Source organism: Acipenser ruthenus, chromosome 13 (genome assembly GCF_902713425.1).
Source record: "Acipenser ruthenus chromosome 13, fAciRut3.2 maternal haplotype, whole genome shotgun sequence".
NCBI classification, from domain to species: domain Eukaryota; kingdom Metazoa; phylum Chordata; class Actinopteri; order Acipenseriformes; family Acipenseridae; genus Acipenser; species Acipenser ruthenus.
The window spans coordinates 972,049-985,906 of NC_081201.1; the positions used below are offsets into that span (position 1 = coordinate 972,049).

The following is a 13,858-nucleotide window of genomic DNA, read 5'->3' on the forward strand; positions in this document are numbered from 1 at the left end:
ATTGGACAAGTCTGCCTAGTACACTAGTACAGGACGTGGCTGTGTGACGACAAGTCTGCCTGGCTTCACGACGTGGCTGTGTGAATTTCATCAAGACAGGAAGAAAGCGTGCTGTACCAGGACACCAACAAGAAAACAACACAGTAACAAGGATGGAAAGAAAGACTCCTATTGCATAGCCGTTTTACCCAATCCAGGTTTTACTACTACCAGCTTGATCAGCCAGTGTGTACAGGTAACAATCTCAGGTGCGTCTTAATAAACTCATTGTGAAAACCAGGAATGGATCAAAACTGCTATGCAACGGGAGTTGATTTCTGCAGTAATAAAAACCTCAAACCACACCAGCAGAGACACAGATAAGTACTGAAAAGGGATTTTATTTTGGAGATATAATTTACAGGGGAGGGGAGGGGAGGGGAGGGTGCTGCCTGCGCTCAGGTCTCGGGGTGCTGCTGTGTTTTACTCCGTGTCTCGGAGCTCTGGTCCTGCTTCTTAATCTCCAGCTCCTCATCCAGCCGCTCCTTGGCACGCACCACCTGGGGAGACAATCACAGACAGACACAGCCATCAAGACCCCACTGCAGCACGGCCAGCCTCGTCTCACTCGTGATCAGGGAAAACTAAAAGAAAGCCAAGTGATGTTTCTTCTTGTGCCTTCTTCAGTGCACTAATTTCTTATAGTTCTACCTTAGCATTGTGATTGAGCATTCTGAAGTTATGAATGACTCACTGAAGTTTAGCACCGAGTAGGAGACTCTGACAGCTGATGGTGTTGCTTTCAGAGAATCCAGTTCCCTCAGGGATATTATGAGAACAGAAAATAAAGCACAGGGCTCCCGAGTGGCGCATCCGGTAAAGGTGCTCCACGTGGAGTGTAGGATGCGCCCTATAGCCTGGAGATCGGCGGTTCGAGTCCACTACCGACCGTGGACGGGAGTTCCCGGGGGCGGCGCACAATTGGCCGAGCGCTGCCCGGGTGGGGAGGGCTCAGGTTGGCCAGGTCGTCCTCAGCTCACCGCGCACCAGCGACCCCTGTAGTCTGGCCGGGCACCTGCGAGCCTGCCTGTAAGCTGCCCAGAGCTGCGTGGTCCTCCGACGCTGTAGCTCTGAGGTGGCTGCACGGCAGGCACAGTGAAAAGAAGCAGATGGCTGACGGCACACGTTTCGGAGGACATGTGTGTCCGTCTTCGTCTCTCCCGAGTCAGCGCGGGGCTGGCGGCGGTGAGATATGTTGAAATAAACAATAATTGGGCTTTCCAAACTGGGGAGAAAATGAGAAAAAATAATTGGCGATTCCAAATTTTAAAAAATATAAATAAAAAATAGAACATAAAAGCACAGCTCACCTTTGACTGTAAATAGAAAGACCCACCAACCAATTTGTCATTAACTTTAAACAAGTGCTCGTAGTTCTGCAAAAAAAAACAACAAATCAATTAGGACTGGACTGCGCGCATAATTGCACCAGATTTAGTTTCCCTAGCTCCGTATCTACTTTATAATGCATATACAGTATGTGCTTTCAATGTTTTGGCGGGGCAACTTCTCAAACCCCAGAGAGTTCACACAAACGTTTAAAAAAATATAATGAAAATAATCCTGACTGAATGGGATTTAAACAAACAATCTAAAATAGAGAGCTGTTTGGAAGATGAATTCTAACATTGGAAACGCTGTAAGGCTACACAAAACTGGTATTACATTGGAATACAGAAATGAAAAGTGTGACATGAAGTAAAAACACAAGGCAAGGATCTGGCTCTCCAGAGAGCGGGAGGGGAGGCCCTGGCTCTCCAGAGAGCGGGAAGGGAGGCCCTGGCTCTCCAGAGAGCGGGAGGGGAGGCCCTGCCTCTCCAGAGAGCGGGAGGGGAGGCCCTGCCTCTCCAGAGAGCGGGAGGGGAGGCCCTGCCTCTCCAGAGAGCGGGAGGGGTGGCCCTGGCTCTCCAGAGAGCGGGAGGGGAGGCCCTGGCTCTCCAGAGAGCGGGAGGGGAGGCCCTGGCTCTCCAGAGAGCGGGAGGGGAGGCCCTGGCTCTCCAGAGAGCGGGAAGGGAGGCCCTGGCTCTCCAGAGAGCGGGAGGGGAGGCCCTGGCTCTCCAGAGAGCGGGAGGGGAGGCCCTGGCTCTCCAGAGAGCGGGAGGGGAGGCCCTGCCTCTCCAGAGAGCGGGAGGGGAGGCCCTGCCTCTCCAGAGAGCGGGAGGGGAGGCCCTGGCTCTCCAGAGAGCGGGAGGGGAGGCCCTGGCTCTCCAGAGAGCGGGAGGGGAGGCCCTGGCTCTCCAGAGAGCGGGAGGGGAGGCTCTGGCTCTCCAGAGAGCGGGAGGGGAGGCCTGCCTCTCCAGAGAGCGGGAGGGGAGGCTCTGACTCTCCAGAGAGCGGGAGGGGAGGCTCTGCCTCTCCAGAGAGTGGGAGGGGAGGCTGCATTTGACCCACGGTATATACAGCAAAGCTCAGCGGCCTGGTGCACCTTCTGAATTTCCTCCGGGGAGAGTGTGGAGACGTTGAGGACCTGCTGGGCCTCCTGTAGCGTCATGCCGGAGATGCTGGAAGCAGCTGCAGACTGCTGACCAGCCCGGCCTCGTGCATCGGCCGCGGCTTTACTGGCTGGGAGAGGAGGGGGTTAAAACCAGAGATTGTTCAAGACACCCGGAACTATGAGAACCATGCGGCTATGCTAAAGGAACAGATATACAGGCAAGCACAGACATGCATGCAGGCTCTCAGTTTAATAACAAATATTATGATTAACAGATCCTACTTTCAGGCTAAACATTGTTTAAAAAAAATAAATAAAAGAAAATAAAGAAAATGTATTTATCTGTATTTCCTCATAGGATTTAAAATGGTATTGACTAATAATAATAATAATAATAATAATAATAAAACCCCGAGTAGCTTTACGAATAGTATTTTACTGCTGTTCTAAAACCAAAAGCATCACATGCATTTTGAATGATGTGACACTACACAATGCCTTGCGGGCTGGACCCTGATTCACTGACCGGCGAATTCCTGCCTGAGCGCCTTCGCGAACGCCCTCCCGATCACCTGCGCCCCCATCACCACGATCTGAGCCAGGTACTTCGCCTGGTGGGAGGAGAGCGGGTTCAAAAGGTAATAATGGTACAGACAGAAACAATCACACAGCACAGTACGAGAAAGGAAGCACACCGACTGCATCTCTCAAGGACAGCCCAATTACACTGCAGCAGGAGACATTAATAACACCGGACTTCGGAAAGTACCGCACACTCGCGACTTTGAGGAGTCTTTTTTTTAGGTAAACTAGACTTTAAAAGACACATTCATTATTGTCGAAACATAACTACCATCTAAACAACTAAAGTCAACAGTGAATTTAAAGTTTAAAACACATACAGACTCGGTCTGTGGCGCACACTATTGAAAAATACTGTACGTAGACATTTTGTCAACGCGTTAAATGTGGTCATAATTTAATAAAGTAGATTTCGCAGCATGCCTTACTCACCATGCTTACTTGTTTTTTGTATTTTTATGCAATTCTCTCCACTGCATCAGCCGCTCGGTCAGGGTTCAAGAAGCAGGGAACAGCTGAGTAAAACAAAACGTAGCTCCTACCAACCACTGACGTTTCTCAGATATCGCCCTCTGCTGGAGGGCGGTCAGAATTACAGCGGTTCTGAATCGACGCTTGAATGACGTGTCGCGGGGGGGTGCAGCACGCCCTCTTGCGGTTCAATGGGTTATTGACACGTTCTGGAGATTACGTGCTGATTGAAATCTGTGTAGTTGAAGGATGCGTTGAAACACTTTTCTCATTGTCATTCTCCGGGCTAACAATAAGATGGTAAGTGCTTATTGTGCAGGTTTTTTTTTAACAGTACTTGCAAGAATCGTCTAGCATCTAGACGCTCTTAAATTAATAACTAAAGTGTCTTCCATATTTGTATTGCTTATAAGCCATCTGAACGACCTATGGTTGTAAATAATAAAAATTAAAAAAAAAAAAAAAAACATACACACCAAACAAAGTTAATTTACATTTATTTTATTATTATTATTATTATTTAAGGTAACACTCCCAGTAAACTGCTACTTTAGAAATGTGTTATATATATATAAAAGACAAAATGAATTGAAATGGAATGCTGTTGATCTCAGTGCAGTATGAGATGAATGGCAATGACAGGTCCAGGACACCAGGGGGCAGCAGTATGACATGAATGGCAATGACAGGACTCCTGACAGCTGGTCAAACAGCAGCCAGGCTTGCCCCTGTGAGCCCGAGACCCTTCCAGTCACTATGGGGGAGGGATTCCAGTTTGAAACTCCAGTGGGGAGGGGTTTTAGGAGGTACTCGGTGGTTTCCACCAGTGCAATGGCATTCCCAGATCGCTACGGTCACACTGACTGCTCCTCGTGGACCTGGTCCTTCTAGTCGTCGTGGAACAGAAACAGAAAGACGGATCAGCCCCTTCAGGTTGGTGATGTGAGTGTCTCTGTGCAGGACCAGGCTTTGAGTGTGACGGAGCTTTGAGCTGGGGCCTGGGAGAGGGGAGAGAGAGAGGGGGAAGAGGGGGGAGAGAGGAGGGAGTGAGGGAGGGAAGAGGTATAGAAAGGAGGGGGAAACAGGAGGGGCGACGAGAGAGAGGGGAAAAGAGGTAGAGTGAGGGGAGAGAGTTGGAAAAAGAGGGGGACAGAGAGGGGCAGAAAGAGGTGAGTGAGAACAGGGTTACTTTTATTTTAGCAGTGAGTGGACAGACTCAAGGCTCAGGAATCAAGGCTTACCCAGGATGTTCTGCAGGGAGCGCTGGCTGCAGCTGATGCCGAGGCCGCTGGACGGCTCGCTGGGGGTGGAGGGAGACTGGACCAGGCTGGAGGGAGTGGTGGGACTGGTCAGCGGGCTGCTGGTCGAGGAGTCACACTGCAGCCCTGCAATTCTCTCAAAATTAATCAGGGGGCCGGTACGGTCCAGGGGCACAGCACAGACACCAAGGGGACGGGGAGTCCCTGTGCTGAAAGTCTCGGAGCCAACCCAGCACCCATTCAGAGGACTTCCTTTAACTCCACCTGCTCTTTGACTCCTGCACAGTCTGTTTGAACACCTGATCTTTGGTGCTGCAGCAACAGGTACTGCATGAAGTGAACATTACCCTGGATCAGCAGCTGTCTCAGTGAAAAAGACGCTGGCTGCAACGTCTGTCTACCTGACTTACAGTTTTACCTTCTATTCTGATCGATCACTTTAAAGTTATGTTTTCAACAGCCACCAAGCGCAGGTGTTTGTATACCTGTTTGTTCCCCCCGCTCCACCACTCCTCTGCGGGCAGGGCAGGGCTGTCTCCTGGGGCGTCTGGATAGAGGTCTTCGTGGAAATCCTGCCCTGACTGAAACACAGACGAGAGGGTTTCAATCCAACATGACAGCTCTCAGGCTCAAGAAACTTTTTATTCACATTTTACAGTAAAACAGTCATTCTAATTATGAAGTCTAACATTACCTAAAAACACATGGGGGTCCAGGCTTGTATTTTTACATGTTACCGCTAAAGAATCACAAGCCGTATCTTGGTTGAACACTTCCTAGCGTCCGTTAGATTCATTAGCGTTCACCAAGACTCGATAACAAGCCAGCTCTCACATAACCTGGGCAGTGACGGTCCCTGGCTCACCTTGCATGGCATGCTGTAGCTGACAGGCACGATGAAGCTGTCGTCAGCTGCAGAACTCGCACCACCTCACAGGAAGTGACATCAACAGCCAGCTTGGGGACCATGGCGATGCCCCGGGTCGCTGCCTCTGTCAGGCACTGGCTCACTGTACAGCAAGGGGGGGCATTGGGAATCAATCCAGGAGACACAGCAGAGGGCTTAGGGGTATACTTATACTTACTCTTATAAACGCCTTAGTAACATGTTCTTATAACACTGTGCTGCTATAATAATAATAATAATAATAATAATAATAATAATAATAATTATAATAACGCCTCTAATATTGTTGATACGATCCTTTAAAAATGCTTCACTGATTGTTTGTAACAGATACTGTCTGAAACGAGTCCACATTGTGGTCAGTCGTGTGCTTTATATAAAAACAGCCCTACCTTGTGAGAGGACAGGCTGGGAGGCAGTCACCTCGAAGCAGTGCATGACGCAGTCACCCTGAGGAAGCAAAGCCAGCACAGAGTGAGAGCAGGGAGACGCTGGGTGGGTACATTAGAGCTCACACTGACTGTCTAGTGAAGATCCTTCCTGCAGCATGCACTCACCATTCCAGCCAGAACCAGCAGACCTGTGTCAGGATCAAAGAGAGGAATCAGAGTCCTGGGAGAAAGGGAGAGAGAGAAGGAGGGATGAGACGAGAGGGAGAGAGAAAACCTGCACCGCGATCTCACTGGTTAAAAAAAAAAAGCACTAGGCACCCATGGACCACTGGCCACCTGTCAGCTTCACACTGCTTTGTAATTCCTTGGTGTCTATTTACAACACTGTACTGCTGCCTTGCAATACAGAACCACCACTAGAGTGCAGAGTAGGATTCCGGGAGGCCAGCTGAGTGAAATGACAAGCGAGTGCTGATGGAATGGCAACGTGTTCCACCTGCGGCTGGGTTCATCTTGGCACTTTACCAGCTGACAACTAACCGGGAACTAACATTGTCCCGCTGCCAAGCTCCACGTCCAGGCTGAGGAGAGACAGGCTGCTGACTGCACTGGGACTGGGAGCTCAGCACTCTGGAGTGCCAGGAGGTTTCACATCTGAGGGACTGGCAGTGAAGACCAAGAGAGGCAGGGAGGCAGTTTGGAGGGACATTATTTCTAACCTGCAAAAAGTCTTTTTTTTTTTTTAATTTAGTAAATCGCCAATTGTTTTTTGTATTTATCTCCCAATTTAGAATATCCAATTATTTTTATGCTCAGCTCACCGCTACCACCCCCGCGCTCACTCGGGAGCAGTGAAGATGAACACACGCTGTCCTCCGAAGCGTGTGCCGTCAGCCGACCGCTTCTTTCACTCTGCAGACTCACCATGCAGCCACCTCAGAGCTACAGCGTCGGAGGACAACGCAGCTCTGGGCAGCTTACAGGCAAGCCTGCGGGCGCCCGGCCAGACTAAAGGGGGTCGCTGGTGTGCGGTGAGCCGAGGACACCCTGGCTGACCTAACCCTCCCCCCCCCCCCCCCGGCCCACGGGCGGCGCACGGCCAATTGAGCACCGCCCCCTGGGAGCTCCCGTCCACAGTCGGCAATGGAATAGCCTGGACTCGAACTGGTGACGTCAAGGCTATAGGGGGCATCCTGCACTCCACGCGGAGCGCCTTTACCGGATGTGCCACTCGGGAGCCCCTAAGTCATTATTTTTTTTAACACAAATCATTTACTTCTACAAGTTCAATAAGAAGTGCATGCATGCAGCAAGACCCTCAAATATAACCTCTGCACCCTCTGATCAGTGGAACCCGTGATGGTACCCACAGCTGTCCAGATCTATTCCCTGATTAGCTGAGCAGCCGAGCTCCCTGAAATCCTTCATTATCTCCATCTCGGACCCCCTCTCTCTTTAATGCTGGGAAGCCACGCTTTGTTAGAGCTCCGTGTTCCCATGTAACACATTTCCACGGGGATCCCCCAACGAATCCACTGCACACCTCCTCTCTGCCGGCCCGTTCCCACACTCTCTCCCCCTCTCCCAGCTGAGCTGCTGAGATTAGACCTAGTCCCCAGGGCTGCATATATCTCTCTCTCACACACACACACACACACATCAACATAGCCAGCTACCTAGACCTTTTAAAATGTCTATAAACAGTTTCAGTAAGTGTGGGCGAGTTGTCCTACACCACATACAGTAAGGCCCTGTTCTGAAGCAAGAGCAAAGGCAATCTCATTTAGGGGAAGAATGAATAATGAACGAATTGAGAAAAGTACCTAAAGTCTTTAAGCAGGCGCCCCCTCACAGCTCTGCAAGGGCCATTGGGGAGACCTGCAAACTAATTTCACTTGTAACCCTGAGCTGCATTCAAACCCAGGCTGAAAGAGGCTGTAGAATAAGACTGCTGCACCACCTCGTCATGGTCTTAGAAAATTACTTCTGACGACCCCCACTGATGTCTTCCCCAGCGCCCCCCGCAGCTGTGCAAAGCTGGAGCATTGGGGTGGAGGGAGTTTTCCTGTGGCAGCTGTTTCCAAAGAGCAAAACCGATCCTGTATTATTATTATTATTATTATTATTATTATTATTATTATTATTATTAGCTGGGGTTTATTCAGCTCTGTTTTCATGCTGAGGTATGCACACAACTCCTCTTTAAGCTCTGTAAGCTCTCTAAAGCAGAAGAATAGCCAGCGTTTCAGTCGACACACCTGCACAAACCCTCTTTAATAAGCAGCTAATAATCCCCGGTAATGAAGCAGAGAGCACTGACACACTGACAGCTAAATGAAGCCGGGAGAATGTCAAGGGAGATTAAAGGAGGGCTGATGTAAAAGAAATACAGGGACACAGAGCGTGATGAAAACTGGGTTAGAAAACAAAACACACAACATGTGAGCGAGCAGGGGCCAGGCGGAGACCCGGGTCCGAATCCAGCTGAGTCTGGCAATCTCACTCTTAAAAAAGTTTCCCACTGTAACAAATAGTAGAAGCATGGTAAAGCCCAGAGAGCTATTGTAAAGCAATAGCTTTACAATAGCTCTAGGACAGTAAAGTAAGACACGCTATGCAGCATCACTCAGCACTCTCAGAACCTCATTACAGTGTGAATTCACAGGGCCAGCTCTGCTGTGGGAATGAAGCAGCACGGGGCAATAAAGGGTCTGCTTTTTAAGAAGTGAAGATAAGGGTCCCGCTCTGCCCCTGTTCTCAACAGTGACTGCGATTGAGGAAGCTGTAGAGCAGAGAGTGTGAGAACCAGCTCCAGCCCTGCCCAGCCCTCTAATAAACCACTTCCCTGTCACAGCCCTGTAATATACAGCTCAGGGGGCCTGTCTCGGGTACCTAGCTATACTGGCTACAATATTACTGACTCCTCTGTTTGGAACATTTGCACGCAGGTTACGGTGTTGTTGAATTTCTGTTATCTTGTCAGCGGTGTATCTTTTAATTGTATAACTGTGATATCGATACTTTGTTCACAGAGAGACCTGTGCAATTCCCTTTGCGGTTCAGTGAAGAAACCTATTTGAGCTCAGGTTCTTTGTGCTACGCTCTGTAAGGTCGTCTGCGGGGCACGGCGAGTATTCACAGGCAGGCACATTAGAGCGCAGGCTTCATTAAAACACAGCCCCCTGTTTACTATCAGGAAGAGTTACTGGATTTATTTAATTTGGAAACAACCCAACACGCCCATGAAACAGAAAGATCGGCCGCAGCTAAGCTATACTAGAAAGCAACGGCAGGGATATTCTGGAATTACAAGTATTAAATAGCGAGCGTCTGGTGATTAGCAGCTCAGTGGTTAGAGTGCTGGACTGCAGCAGCACAAGACGAAAACGAAATGCTGTAAAGACTGGTCAGATATATTAGGGTGTTACAGAGCTGCAGCCCAGAAACTGGAGGGGTTAGCAGGGAATGGGCCCCCCTTCCCTCCCCACCCACGAGGAAAGCCACCCAGAAAGCAGACGGCGGTCAGGGGATCTGAAATTACCTGCTGCCTCATCTCTTCGTAAAGCACTGGGAGTGCTCGTAAAAAAAGTGCTACCATTTCACAGTGTGTTTAGCACTCAGCATGGAAAACGAGATCTGACATGAGCAGTTCACTGTCCTGAGCTGGAGGTGATCAGAGAGAGGGGGAGCCTTTGAAATACCTGTCCCCCCCCCCCCCCCCCCCCATTTTCTAATCTCTTCATGGCCCCCCGTTTTATTGTGCTGAGAATCACATTGGTTCATTTGTTTTTCTGTTAATTCAGGATATGCAGCTGTTTCATAGTGAGCTGCAGAAGGACTAGACTGTGGATACACTGCTCTCTCCTGGTAGATTTCCTGGTTCCTGCTTCCAGAGAAATCACGTGATCATGTGACCTTTTAACTCCGCTGGCTCCACCTGCTTCTACACCACAGAGCTGCCCACCTTGCGTGATCGTCAGCCCCGCAGACAGCCCCCCCTGCCCCTGCCCCAGAGCCTGACCGAACTGTCCCTGCATTCCTCTGTTATCTCTACCCCCTACAGGGCGCTGACACAGGGGGCAAGATTGATGACTGACAAAGCAGAGAGGGAGGGAAGGCTAGAGCACTCAGTTCTCTGAACGCTTGTATTCTGTGCTTATAAATCACTCCCACAGATACGAGAGTTTTGCATTAAACTCTAATAAATACCAGGCAGACTCTTCTCTGATGTAAACGAGCTGTGGGTGGGAGGCAGCCTGTCTGAGATTAACTGAAGGACGACAGGATCCCTTTGCTCCGGATAGGCTGATAAAAACACACATTAATGTTACACAGACTCCGGCACACTGAAACTGAGCTTGACTGCTTGGAATTGATTTCTGCTGCTTCCTAGAATTAAACCAGTCTGGTAACTGGTTCTGTACTAAACAGTACCCAGGGGGTTCTGCAAACACACAAGGCATTCTGATGCCAACACAACCTGCTGAAATACTGAAGAATAAACACGCCCTAAATGTAGGGGTTGTTGAAATGTGGATCGCACCGTAAAACAGGTGATCCCTGTGTTTGTGACCCAGGCCAAAGGCACGCTCCGCTGGGGAGACGATGCAGTCTACTAGGCGGGATACCCTGGGTAAGCAGTTTAGAATAACATCAACACTTCCCAACAGTAATGAAGGGAGCTGTGTTGCAACTCTCCCATAAAGAGAGCAGTCGTGGGTTAAGTTCACATCTCCAATGAAGTTCAGTCCCTCTTGTTGTGTCCAGTGGTGTTTAGTGTTACGCAAGAGTGATTCGTCACGCTCACGCTGAACTCAGATCGGAGATTTCATCCATGTATGGCTTGTAACAAAACTTAGGTTCAGTTTTTGTTTGTGTTTTTTTTAATTGATTCATGCAAAGTTTCTCATACTTTCCCTATGATTTGCCATCTGTGACTAAGTAGATTGGCTAATCTGGGTATTACAATGCTTTCACTATGTGTAACAATGATCTATTATGCTTTTTACCATGGTAGACGGCAGAAAGAAAGAAAGAAAGAAAGAAAGAAAGAGAAAGAAAGAAAGGATTAAAATAAATAAAAATGAGAGGAGAGCAAGAAACAGAGAAAGAAAAAAGAGAAACAGAAAGAAAAAGAAAGGAGATAGAAGGACAGACAAAGAAATGGAGTTACACAGACAGACAGACTCCCTCCAGTCCTCACTCCTCTGTTCTCTCTGCACTGGCCCTGTGTTCCCGGGGCTCTGGAAGAACAAACTGGCTCCCTGCTCCAGGCTCTCTGCACACTCTCCACACTGTGATTCGGACGCAGGGACACAGCGTGCGGTTCTCATCTCCCCTCACCTGCCCCCATGACATCACCACGAAGCCCCCTGATGCTGTCTCTTCCTGGACTGGCACGTGTGCCACTGTGTTCTGCTGGCCTTGCGGATCACACTCAGAGGAACACAGCAAGCCAAACACTGGACTGTGATTTACTGGACACCTAGTAAATTCAAGCCTGTCGTCGTCTCTGTCAGTCTGCCCAGGAAGTGTCTGGCAGTTTAAAACTGCAAAGAAGGGCTGTCTAGAGGATTTCTGCTGAGAACCCTGGACACAGATACCAGATGCATTATCATCTAAGAGATTCACTGTTTATACTACTAGTCTATCAATCAATACCAATAAGAGGAAAGTCTACTTTCCCAGGATATTTTATTGACTTTACTCTGAGCTGGCGAACTGAGATTTGTGCCTACCCAATACTGCACAATCAACCCTTGGTGGATCCCACCCTGCTCAAGCCCCTCTCTGTTCCTCAACACCTCCCCTCGATCTCGACACACACTCGTCAATGTATTTCCCATACAGATCCACACCCCTTTCAAACCTCTTAACCCGGGGCCAGTCCTCACTGTTTCCCACAGCCTGTCTGTGCCTGGGACTGGGCTGTGGGAAATACTCCAGGCCTAGGCTCTGTAGGCCCCATGCTGGGAAAACTCTCTCTCTCTCTCTCTCTCTCTCTCCCGCCCCCCCGCCCCCCCCCAACCAACCAGCTGCATAAACAAACACACACAGGGGGGACCTTGTCTAACATGAAGGCAAAACATTATTACTATTAGTATTACAATTATTATTATCATTATTATTTCAGAATATTGTTATAAAAGATTCCAGATGATGACGGGGGCTAAAGAATAATAAACGGGGGTCCAGCGCCACAGTCCTTCTCCGCAGAGTCATACCTGCTGTTAGAAAGGCAGCATCCCGATAAATCCACAGCGCAGTGAAGCATGAACCCCGGCACTGAACGTGAGAGATAATGACGAGGTGTGTGAGGCGCTGGCTCTGGGAAAGTCTACTGGTTCACAAGTTAATAACGGGAGTAGCAATACAGCGTGCTAACAAGCTGGAAACTCAGGCAGGTGGTCTGGGTGGCTGCGCCGATTGTGTGGGTTTATTAAAACCGTAAATGCATTTAAATGCTGTTACACGAACCAGAGAGCTTTCCCAGGGTGTCCCGGGGGGTGGGGGGCTACAGTATTCCCACCAAACTTCTCTCCTCCCCTCCCCTCCCCTCGCCTCTCCTCTCCTCCCCTCTCCTCACGCACACAGCTCAGTGCAGCGAGGCACTGCAGCCCCATGGACTGCAGCTTCCACCAGCTGGATCTCCTTGCTATCTGATAAACAGCTCCCCGAAGAGACATCACTACATACACTGTATACCAAGTCAGCATCTTACTCTATTAAAAGCATAGGAAACTGTAATAGAGCAGAGTGAAAGCCTGGTGAAGCATAGCTAAACGCTGTAAAGCCCAGAGAGTGGTAAAGCATATCACAAATACAAACCATAGTAAGCTATGGCAAACAGATAGAGGGAAAAGCATGGGAAAACTGAAAACGGACAGTGGTAAACTTTGACTGGCTGAACTGGAGGATGTCAGTAAAGCAGAAAAGCTCCCTCGAGTCTGCAATGTGTGCAAACTCATGTAGTCACATGACAGGTGCATTACGGGCTATTCTGAGCATGTTCTTTAAGAACCGAGACGTCTGACGTTTCTTGATCGACCGTGCAGCGTAGAAGTCCAAGAGCAGTTAGCAGTTAACAACCACAATGAAGGGCAAACATTTAATACTGAGCACATTGTAAGAGCAAAAAACAATGCTGTGTGTTGTATTAACGGGACATGCTGACCGACCAAGCTGTCCTTTACTTGTCAAGTTATGATAGAGAGTACTACCTGCTGACCTGCAGCCATGGTCACCCAGCGCAGCACATGGGTTTGACAATGCAGGCTCTGTCCTAGCCCTTGGAAGGCCAGTAGGCAGCGTGGAGATTTCTCTCTCTCTAAGCCCAGCTGATACAATTCTAATTAAAGCCTTCATACAAGAATCGCCAAGACAGACATCCAAGATAAACCCTCAGCGGTTGAAAGAATGCGGTTATCCAACTCGAAAATAATAAACATCGTTGACGGATTTCAGACTTTTTTTTTTTTTTTGGCACAAGGACCAATTTGTTCCCGAAAAACTATTTATAAACGTTACTAAATTTACAAAACTGAAATGATGACGTCCGGATATTATTACCCACAAATGTATATTTAAAAAAAAGACTAGTATGACTTATTAAAAAAATGGACTGCAGTATGAACCTCAGTATTTCTGTAGCTTGGGCCTATGAAACTCATTCCAGCACAAGCAGATGTTAAGGGTAACTATGGTAATGTTGCTGGCTGGGGCTAGGCCTGAACCACCTGACAAAACAAAACAAACAGGAACACAAAACAAAATG

General features: G+C 48.8%; 2 protein-coding genes across 6 annotated transcripts in view; both read right to left on the minus strand.

The window, feature by feature from the left end:
• Positions 1-360: 360 nt before the first annotated feature.
• pam16 (presequence translocase associated motor 16) lies at positions 361-3,892 on the minus strand. Of its 5 annotated transcripts, none has more exons than XR_009330802.1 (5): positions 3,488-3,878; positions 3,000-3,084; positions 2,465-2,601; positions 734-1,415; positions 361-539 (listed from the first exon to the last, which is right to left on the minus strand). XR_009330802.1 is itself a non-coding variant. In XM_059035394.1 (5 exons), the coding sequence occupies exons 1-5, from the start codon at positions 3,488-3,490 to the stop codon at positions 1,205-1,207; spliced, it is 351 nt and encodes a 116-aa protein (XP_058891377.1). In that variant the 5' UTR covers positions 3,491-3,658; the 3' UTR covers positions 361-1,204. The 5 variants fall into 5 exon arrangements, 4 of the variants coding, with proteins under 4 accessions (XP_058891377.1, XP_033887261.1, XP_058891376.1 ...); XM_059035394.1 differs by having other exon boundaries at positions 361-1,264; positions 1,350-1,415; positions 3,488-3,658; XM_034031370.3 differs by having other exon boundaries at positions 1,350-1,415; positions 3,488-3,650.
• Positions 3,893-6,100: 2,208 nt separating this feature from the next.
• LOC117418322 (coronin-7) overlaps positions 6,101-13,858 on the minus strand; it is a 64,664-nt gene continuing 56,906 nt past the window's right edge. The window contains exons 7-8 of the mRNA XM_059035395.1: positions 6,250-6,304; positions 6,101-6,142 (exon numbers count right to left, since the gene is read on the minus strand). The gene's annotated coding sequence lies outside the window, so the exon portion shown is untranslated. The remainder of the gene's footprint in view (positions 6,143-6,249; positions 6,305-13,858) is intronic.